Raw genomic sequence first — 10,925 nt, 5'->3', positions numbered from 1 at the left:
AGCCCCCTGACTCCCCGCTCGGCGGGCTCCGGCTCGCGCCGTCGGCGCAGGGGCGCGGTGGAGATGCGTGGCTCCGCCCCTCCCCCCCGGGCGCGGCTCGGCTCGGCTCGGGGACGGGGAGCAGCAGAGGCTGACCCGAGCCAATCAGGGCAGCGGGCGGCTCTAGCCCAGCGGTCGCTAGTGCGCATGCTCCCGCCGCTCGGACATGCTTGATAATCAGCCAATTGCGAGGAAGGCGGAGTCTGAGCCTGCACCTTCCCCAGAGCCCAGGCAGCACGCGCCGGAAATACGTCACGGGCCGCAGCAGCGGATGTTACTCTTGGGGCCGGTTGCCGGTTCCCGTGGCGCTCCATGGTTTCCGATCGGTTGCGGGGGGGGTGGTTGGCTCGTCTGTCTCTGGCGCGTGCGGCCGTTGGGGGCGGCCATGTCGTATCCGACCGTCCGGAAGGTGGCGATGGTCTCGTGCCTGGTGCTGTGCGTCTCGCTGCTCCTGCCTCGGACCTTCCTGTCCCGGGGCGGGAGGCAGGAGCCCGGCAGCGCGCCGCCTACCCCGCCCGAGGGTAAGAGGCCTCCCCGGGGCCTGGCCCCGCGCCCTCAGGGGCTTCGGCTGCTGAGCTGCCACCCCCACGCCTGGGGCTGGTCTCCCGCCCCCCCTTCCCGTCTTATGCACCCCCTTCCTCGCGGAGGCCCCTCGCTGTGTGCCGCTCTCGGGTGCAGGGGGTGGGTGGGTGGCCCACTCTAACTCTGGGCCCCTGTGCGAAGAGGGGACGGGGGAGGTGTCTGCTGCTTGCTGTGTCTGATCCCACCGGGCAGCTTCCCCGGCAAAAGAAGCTTCTGCCCCTCCGCCCCCCGCTTTCATCCGACCGTAGGGAAACCCACCTAGCCTGGGACTAGCCTGGTCTCGGCACCAGCCACAACTGGCAGCGTTTTATTATTTGTGTTACCTACCGCTCAGGAGCCCTAGTCTTGGACCAAGGCCCTGTTGTGCTAGGTGCTGCACAAAACATGGCAAAAAGCTGGTCACAAGGCGCTTTGTGTGTTTATGGATGATGTTTATAATTCCAAGAGTCTCATAATGAGTTACATTTAGCATTAACTGGTAGCAATAGAAGCTTAGGTACCAAGTTTAAAATACTACTGTAGGTAGGCATAAAGTCATATTAATACTTTGCGTTTCTCACTTGTGGGTGTAAAGTACTATGGGATCTGCAGATTTGCAAGTTGAAATGATCATTTCATTGCACTGTTTTGTAAGAATATGTTTGTCTGGCCAAAAATTCCCCCCTAGTATTCTATAGTGTCTGTTTGGCTGCAGCTCTGCTCCTGCAAGGTTACAGCTTTCATTTCTATCATGGTGTTTGTGCAATGCTTGTATAAAATGCGTTGGTGGCTTTTGGAATGAAAAGTATTATATAATTCACCCAACTGTTTTTCCATCTCACCTGTTCTTGTTTTCATTTCAGAGATCTTTTGTATACCGTGGAATTTCAAAGGCGGAGTAGTAGCTCAGTGTTTCCATCTCTGACATGATTTACATTTCTTCTTTCCCAAAAACCTTTTAATCAAAACTCTCAAGTTTCATTTGAGTTTTATTTCTTAATGTGTGTAGTAAATTTTGTCTGAGTTATGTAAAGGGAGAGCAAATTACAATATCCTTCATTCGTTGTGTTGTCATTTATTTGAAAGTCATTTTCTTATGTTTTTACATTTTGTTTTTGAAGTGTCATGAAATAAAAATTCATTTAAATCACCTACATTGTTTAGTTTCCTACTCCAATATTATTTCTGATTTTGTTACCAATCTATCAAGTTTTTATAACAACCATTTTACATGTCGTATAGTTAGGATTATATTTATGTACAGTAAAATTATTTTTTTAAATATTACACTAATTGAGCTACATTTACCTCTTTGCCCCTTACTCTGCAATCATAATCCACTAGAAAGACCCCTTGTGCAGAGTCCTGTCTTCATCAGTGGGGCTCTGCATGGGGGCAGGGATCCACACTAGTAGATCTAATTGCAGGAATGGGGATTTAATAAGGTGACTTCGTTGTACACCACCTTTGATCAATTCCGTTTTCTTCTAGTTCTGTGACATTGATATGATCATATAGTTAAATAATCTTACTAATTCTACTCTTCCTGGGATAACCTTTGTAAGCAACTGAAAGATGTTCTTATAAAGGCAAACTTGCTAGACGACACCATTTTGCACCCTGAAGTATCTAGTAGAGATACACAAATCCAAACTTGTTGCAAATGTTCATATTTGCAAATGACTTCAGTACAGCTTTACAAGCTTTTTTTGTATGTAGTTTTGTCATCTCACTTTCAAGATGGAAGGCAGAAAGAAAATGCTTATGTCTGGTGTTAGTTTTTTTGCTAAGGACTTGAGCTAGCAAAGTGCTGAGCTCTCTGTCCCCAATCCATCAGAACACTAAGCTCTTGACTTCAGTAGGGCCACTCTCATGCTTAAAGTTAAGCTTGAGTTTGTGTGTTGCTGGATCAGGGACAGTGCTCAGCAGCCTCTGGGACTGATCACAGATGCCTTACTCTGATGAGGATGTAACCTCTGTCAGCTGCACAACTTCAGTTTAAGTTTATAGTCTACTTTTCAGTTTGATGTCAGTGGTTTCATTACAGTTGTTACACAGACTGAACTTTATTTTTCCATAAAAAAATAAGTAAATCTCGATTAAATAGCTGTGATTCATTTTCTTGTCACTAGTTGTCCTCTTGAACAAACTGATATTGTAGTTACTGTTTAAATGCCCTAGAAATTCAATCAGATAATGTCATTTTTAAACCTAACGCAAATGCCTCAACTTTAGTTTGAATAAAACATGCTTATAGTTTTCTGCTATTTGTTAGAATCAGACATTGTCTAAAAGAGATTTATCATACAAGTCTATAACTTAGTGGCTATGTCAACTACTGTCTCAGTAAAGCAGCGTTCAGACGTATTTTTTTCATTTAAGAAAGCAGTAAACCACACTAACGTAGGAGTTAAGCAGCATGGGTGATGTATCTTTGTAATGTCCACTATGCCGTCATGCAAAAGGCTACTTTAATTTTATTTCGCAAAACTCTTGTATCTACTTAAATCTGCAATGCCTGTTTACATTATGTAAAATCCTCAAATATTTTTAAGAGTTTGAAATACGTTATTGGTTAGAGGAATAAAGCCGAAACAGACACCTAAAAGAAGTACTTTAAAATATAGTCCTCAGCAGTGCATCCTGTGTATTTTATTCACTATTTTTTTTGTTTGTTTGTTTTGTTTTTAAACAAACCACAAAACCACTTTGCATCTGCATTGCAAAAACTAGTCCTGGACAATGGATTTGCAGTTAATTTGCAATTAGTTCTCTATTAAAAATTCTGCATCATAAAATCAAAATCATTCACCAGTATTTTGATCTTACAACAGATTCTACTTTAGATCAGTTTTGAGCAACTGGATCTTGACACAATTAGCATTTGAATTTCCTTCGGTCAGGGAGGCTCCAGGTAGTGAGAACTTTTCTGTTTAGGGTAACTATCTTGTCCTTTACGCCTTCTCTCCTCCCTGCTCCCTCTCCTTGCCGTGTTTAATTTTTGTTTAATCTTATAAAATGTGTGCATAATCATTTGATATAATTTCATAAGATGTATATTCCTAAAATATCTTAATGTTTTTTTCCAACTTTAAACTTTTAAGAACACAGCAAGAACCCTTCTCTGAAAAGCAGTTCTAAACTGGGTTTATATAAGAAATATATACTGTGTCCAGTACATCCTGAGGAGAAATTACACCAGTTGCCTATACCAAAAGCATATATAGTTGTCTTCACCATTGCCTTAATAATTAGCAGTAGCTCAAGTGACAAGTTGTGTCAAGAAAATAAAACAAGTCATATTGGGGGAAAATGTAAACTAACACATGTGAAGAAAAATAACCAAAACACAGATCTAGTGGGAGTTGAAAACCTAGAAAATAGACAGAGGCCTGTTAATGATCAGTGATTTAAACATCTGCTTGTAATGTAATGTGGCTTGAAAAAGGTTAACATAATTTGGGCCTCCTATAGGTAGAGGTATGATCTTTGTTTGGTTTGACTGTGCCTGGAATAATGCATTCAGTTCCCAGTAGGAAGATATGGGCAAACTAGAGAGAAAAGCAATAAAAGTGATTCGGTGGCTGGAGGAAAACTTTAGATTAAATATCGGGAAAAACTGCATTAATTTTTAGTGAGGTGCATTAGTTTGTAGAATGGTCTCTCAAAAGCAAGTGATAGAAGCACCCTGGCTTATAACATATAAAACTGGACTGGACAAAACATGAGAAAATATATTGTAGGAAATGGGAGGGAGATGTACTGAGTAATCAGATTTTTTTTTTTAATTCCTAATATCAATGATTGTCAGAAAAAACGTTCGTTCTTTACTCCCTATAATGAAAAGCATAAACTGATGCAACCCTTAATTATAAAGAGTCATAAGTATAATTTGAAGGTAGATTTCTCACAATAATAGAATTTGCATTCCTAAAGTCAAGGATGTTTTTGTATCTCACTGCTGTTCTTAATGACAGGTTTCAGAGTTGTAGCCGTGTTAGTCTGTATCCGCAAAAAGAAAAGGAGGACTTGTGGCACCTTAGAGACTAACAAATTTATTTGATGAAATAAATTTATTAATGTCTAAGGTTCCACAACTACTCCTTTTCTTTTTACCGCTATTCTTGCAATTTAGGGTAGTAGCAGAATGTCTGAGGGAGTAGGTGCTTCCTTCATGGTTTGTTCTAGCTCTTCTGTGCTTTACATGGGACTTGAAGTTCATCGTGAAGCCACTTTTCAGATAGCTGGAAAGTTATATAAAAACAAACTTTACCTTGTGTATTTTGATTAATATAGAAGAGTTTTTATTTTATTATTTTGTTTCAGAATGTAATAGTTAAGTTAGACATAAAAATCTCATTTAGTTAACAACTAGCACTTTTATATAATGGCTTCCATCCTTAGAACTCAAAGCACTTTACAAAAGTAGCAAAGTTTATATTAGAAAACTGAAACACAGACGTGAAATGACCTAACTAGTGCCACACAGTAAGCCGGTCGCAGAGCTGTGACCAGACCCTATGTCTTCTGACTCCTAGGCTTCTTACCCTAGGTGCTGCATCATGTGTCCGTTTAACTAGTGTTTGATTGATCAGTTTGTGGAGTGGTTAGGACATTAGCCTAGGTTCATTTCTGTGCTCTGCCACAGACTTCCTCTGTCATCATGGGCAAGTCACTTAGCCTCTATGTGTCTGTTCCTGATTTGTAAAAGGAGGATAATAGTACTTTCCTGCCTCACAGACGTTTGAGGATAAATAAGTTAAAGATTGTGAGCACTCAGATATTACAGCAGTGAAGCCATATAAGTACTATAGAGGCCTGTATAGGTGGATTACAAATTAAACATGACGGTGGGTTATATATACTTTGATATCAAAAGTCAGCACTTTGCAGCTAGCCAGCTACGGCCGAATCCTGTATTACACCTTAAATCCAGTTTTATGATTTAAACAGTTTAATCTTAATGAGAAATAAAATGTGTAGATATTGATAAATAGTCAAGCTGGGTGCAGTAACACTCAATTAAAAGATTCTCGCTAGCTGCACCACATGCAGTATCCTTACTGAAGTAGCTGTTACTGGTCTCTGAATATTATCACTTGGAGTTTGACGTGGATTATTGTATCCTCTTCCTTAATCATATTTAAATCAGAATAGATTGTTTAAAACTTCTTTTAATCAGTTGCAGGGTGAATAAACTCTGTGATTATGACATGCTGTCCAATTTCTAAATAGGATTTCACCTTCACTCTAGAGAAAACTCAACCTCTTAACACACACGAATACAGTGCAAATGTCAGTTTGACACTTACTTCTCATATTTGAATCTGTAGTCCCACTAAAGTTAACAGGGCTAATGGGAGCTTGCCCTTACTATCTAATTTTAGCTAATATGAATGGTGATGTGATGTATTACAAAATTCTGATTTAGGTTAACTAAACTGCAAAGACATTCAAGGAATGGTATCTGAGGCTTCTACATCTGGTATCCAGCTCTGCAGGATTGTAATAGTCTTAGTCAGGAATGAGTTAGAAAACCATTTAAAAGGGCCATGACATGATATTTTTAAGCTTAAGAAAAGGCTGCATAAAGCCTGCCATGAGAGAGTACTTTCCCCTTCCCAAAGCATTAAAGGGACCTATAGAAGAAGTACTTGCTACCAGTATTGGGGACTAGATCTGCAGTGTTACTCAGATAGCAAAAGGGACAGAACAGGAATGTGGATCTGGGCTCTATCAGGATTCGTATTTTGGTTAGGGGCAGGAGGGAAGAGAGAGGTGTCACATCATCTTACTGATGCAGAATATTTAATGAACTCAAGTTGAAAGAGAAGGAAGACAGTTTAATAACTGCTGGATAAAAATAAATTGTAATAGACTGTTTGTGATGGGTTGGAGCCCACTCCCCCTTTCTGGGATTCCACCTGATGCACTGGGATTTCACTGAGCCTGCCTGCTTCACTAGCCCGGCCTCCATCTCCCTGTTTTGCTGAATTAGACTCTCTGGCCTCTGGCAGCACACGCACACACAGGTAGGAACGCACCAGCTGCAGAACCACACAGAATCTGCAAACACCTCTCTATGAGAAGGCTCAGCTAGGAAATCACCCAACACTCAAGTACAGCTCCCCTCTGAAAAGTACACCCTAATAATACTGTCTTGCGCTGTAGAGAAAGCTATACAATGTAAGCTCATACATTCGCCCCCTCCCTCAAGGTGGAGGAAGATATGCACAACTTCTTATCCCCCCCAGTTAGAAATTGCACAAACTGGTTTTAATACTAAACAAAACAAGTTTATTAACTATAAAAGGCAGATTTTAAGTGATTATAAGGGATAGCCTACAGAACAAAGCAGATTACCAAGCCAATAAAACAAAACATGCATACTAAGCTTAAGATCTTAAAGAGACTGGTTTCAAGAAGTAATTTCTCACCCTAAATGTTGTTTTAGGCAAGTTGCAGAGTTTCTGTAGCTCAGAGTTCCAGTTATTTCTCTTTACAGACTAGACACCTGTCTTAGTCTGGACTTTCCCACCGCTCAGTTCCTTTGTCTCTTCAGGTACTTCCAGCAGTCTTTCTTCTTGGGCAGGAAGGCAATGGAGAAGAGTCTTATTTGCCTTATTTCCCAGCCTTAAATAAGATTTGCATAAGGCAGGAATCTTTTGTTTCCCAGTCTTGACCGCCCTTTCATTTTAGTGGAAAATTACCAGAAGTCCAAGATGGTTTTTAGAACCAGGTGACAGGACCACCAGCTCTAGTAGTGTCACAACTATGTTCCAGGAGGCCTCTCAGGAAGGAGAGAGATTAGTATCTTCAAAGTCTTATTGTTTCTTCCTAATGGCCCATCAAGACTGATGGCCTGTTGTCTGGTGAGTGTATCCCAAATACACACCCAGTTGTAATTGTTAAATAGTCCATATTCCTAACTTTAGATACAGAAATGATACATGCATACAAATTGGATAATCACATTCAGTAAATTACAACCTTTCCGATGATACCTTACATGACCTATCTTGCATAAAATGTTATACCATAGCAATATCATAAGCATATTTCCATAAAGAATATGGAGTGTAAGTCACACTATTCTAGGAATGTTTTGGTCCTGGAGGGCAGAAGTCCTTTATTCCCTGGTACCTGCAAAGTAAGAATAGCTATTAAGGACAATTCTGGCATCCTCTTGGCTGGGTGCTAATCTGGAAAGATATGAACCTTTTTTGGAATAGGGGATTTAATCCCACCACATAGTGATGTGGGGATACAGACTCTCAGCACAAAACAGGTGGAAGTACATCTAGCGGAACTAAGTGAGTCTGTCTCAGGGTATGTCTACATTACGAAATTAGGTCAAATTTATAGAAGTCGGTTTTTTAGAAATCGTTTTTATATAGTCGATTGTGTGTGTCCCCACACAAAATGCTCTAAGTGCATTAAGTGCATTAACTCGGTGGAGTGCTTCCACAGTACCGAGGCTAGAGTCGACTTCCGGACCGTTGCACTGTGGGTTGATATCCCACAGTTCCCGCAGTCTCTGCTGCCCATTGGAATTCTGGGTTGAGATCCCTATGCCTGATGGGGCAAAAAACATTGTCGTGGGTGGTTCTGGGTACACGTCATCAGGCCCTCCCTCCCTCTGTGAAAGCAACGGCAGACAATCGTTTCGCGCCTTTTTTCCTGAGTTACCTCTGCAGACACCATACCACGGCAAGCATGGAGCCTGCTCAGCTCACTGTTACTGTATGTCTCCTGGGTGCTGGCAGACGTGGTACTGCATTGCTACACAGCAGCAGCAACACATTGCCTTGTGGCAGCAGAGGGTGCAATAGGCCTGAAAACCATCCTCATCATGTCCGAGGTGCTCCTGGCCGCCTCGGTAAGGTTGGTCAGGAGCGCCTGGGCAGATATGGGTGCAGGGACTAAATTAGGAGTGACTCGACCAGGTCATTCTCTTTAGTCCTGCAGGCAGTCATATTATCCCATCTTATGGTGAGCAGGCAGGAGATGAGGATGGCTTGCAGTCCTGCACCATCTGCAGCCAGCCAATGATGTAAAAGATAGATGGAGTGGATCAAAACAAGAAATAGACCAGATTTGTTTTGTATTCATTTGCTTCCCCGCTCCCTCCAGGAAGTCCTGCCTGAAATACCAGAGGGAGGAATAGCTTAGTGGGTTGAGCATTGGCCTGCTAAACCCAGGGTTTTGAGTTCAATCTTTGAGGGGGCCATTCTGTGTGACAGTTGTTTTTGTTTCTCCTTGATGTAAAGCCACCCCCTTTGTTGATTTTAATTCCCTGTAAGCCAACCCTGTAAGCCATGTCATCAGTCGCCCCTCCCTCTGTCCAATCATTCCGCGCCTTTTTTCTGTGCAGACGCCATACCACGGCAAGCATGGAGCCCGCTCAGATCACTTTGACAATTAGGAGCACATTAAACACCACGCGCATTATCCAGCAGTAAATGCAGCACCAGAACCTGGCAAAGCGAAACCGGGCAAGTAGGCGATGGCAGCAGGGTGACGAGAGTGATGAGGACAGGGACACAGACTTCTCTCAAAGCACAGGCCCTGGCAATGCGGGCATCATGGTGCTAATGGGGCAGATTCATGCCGTGGAACGCTGATTCTGGGCTCGGGAAACAAGCAAAGACTGGTGGGACCGCATAGCGTTGCAGGTCTGGGACGATTCCCAGTGGCTGCGAAACTTTCGCATGTGTAAGGGCACTTTCATGGAACATTGTGACTTGCTTTCCCCTGCCCTGAAGTTCAAGAATACCAAGATGAGAGCAGCCCTCACAGTTGAGAAGCGAGTGGCAATAGCCCTGTGGAAGCTTGCAACGCCAGACAGCTACCGGTCAGTCGGGAATCAATTTCGAGTGGGCAAATCTACTGTGGGGGCTGCTGTGATGCAAGAAACCAACGCAATCAAAGATCTGCTGATATCAAGGGTAGTGACCCTGGGAATTGTGCAGGTCATAGTGGATGGCTTTGCTGCAATGGGATTCCTTAACTGTGGTGGGGCCACAGACGGAACCCATATCCCTATCTTGGCACCGGAGCACCAAGCCGGCGAGTACATAAACCGCAAGGGGTGCTTTTCAATAGTGCTGCAAGCGCTGGTGGATCACAAGGGACGTTTCACCAACATCAACGTGGGATGGCCGGGAAAGGTACATGACGCTCGCATCTTCAGGAACTCTGGTCTGTTTCAAAAGGTGCAAGAAGGGACTTTCTTCCCAGACCAGAAAATAACCGTTGGGGATGTTGAAATGCCTATAGTTATCCTGGGGGAGCCAGCCTACCCCTTAATGCCATGGCTCATGAAGCCATACACAGGCAGCCTGGACAGTAGTCAGGAGCTGTTCAACTACAGGCTGAGCAAGTGCAGAATGGTGGTAGAATGTGCATTTGGATGTTTAAAAGTGCGCTGGCGCAGTTTACTGATTCGGTTAGACCTCAGCGAAACCAATATTCCCACTGTTATTACTGCTTGCTGTGCACACCACAGTATCTGTGAGAGTAAGGGGGAGACATTTATGGCGGGGTGGGAGGTTGAGGCAAATCGCCTGGCCACTATTTATACGCAGCCAGACACCAGGGCAGTTAGAAGAGCACAGGAGAGCGCGGTGCGCATCAGAGAAGCTTTGAAAACCAGTTTCATGACTGGCCAGGCTACGGTGTGAAAGTTCTGATTGTTTCTCCTTGATGAAACTCCCCACCCCTTGGTTCACTCTACTTCCCTGTAAGCTAACCACCCTCCTCTCCTCCCTTCGATCACCGCTTGCAGAGGCAATAAAGTCATTGTTGCTTCACATTCATGCATTCTTTATTAATTCATCACACAAATAGGGGGATAACTACCTACCAAGGTAGCCCAGGAGGGGTGGTGGAGGAGAGAAGCACGGGGAGGGGTGGTGGAGGAGGGAAGGACAAGGCCACACAGCACTTTAAAAGTTTAAAACTTTAAAACTTATTGAATGCCCGCCTTCTGTTTTTTGGGCAACCTTCTGGGGTGGAGTGGCTGGGTGGCCAGAGGCCCCCCCACCGCGTTCTTGGGCATCTGGGTGAGGAGACTATGGAACCTGGGGAGGAGGGCGGTTGGTTACACAGGGGCTGTAGCGGCGGTCTGTGCTCCAGCTGCCTTTCCTGCAGCTCAACCATATGCTGGAGCGTATTAGTTTGATCCTCTAGCAGCCTCAGCATTGAATCCTGCCTCCTCTCATCACGCTGCCGACACCTTTCAGCTTCAGCCCTCTCTTCAGCCCGCCACTTACTCTCCATCTCTCCTCCTGGTCGTTTTGTGATTTCCTGCACTCTGACATTGT

At 43.8% G+C, this 10,925-nt stretch overlaps 1 protein-coding gene across 3 annotated transcripts in view; it reads left to right on the top strand.

Annotated features, from left to right (window-relative positions):
• Window positions 1–288: 288 nt before the first annotated feature.
• Window positions 289–10,925, top strand: part of RIC3 (RIC3 acetylcholine receptor chaperone) — a 31,268-nt gene continuing 20,631 nt past the window's right edge. For all 3 annotated transcript variants that reach the window (XM_074954975.1, XM_074954976.1, XM_074954974.1), the window contains exon 1: window positions 289–560. In XM_074954975.1, coding sequence (XP_074811076.1) covers window positions 311–560 — 250 coding nt within the window. In that variant the 5' untranslated portion in view covers window positions 289–310. The remainder of the gene's footprint in view (window positions 561–10,925) is intronic.

The sequence above is a fragment of the Natator depressus genome, chromosome 6 (assembly GCF_965152275.1).
Source record: "Natator depressus isolate rNatDep1 chromosome 6, rNatDep2.hap1, whole genome shotgun sequence".
NCBI lineage: Eukaryota > Metazoa > Chordata > Testudines > Cheloniidae > Natator > Natator depressus.
This window is presented reverse-complemented; position numbering and strand designations above follow the sequence as displayed.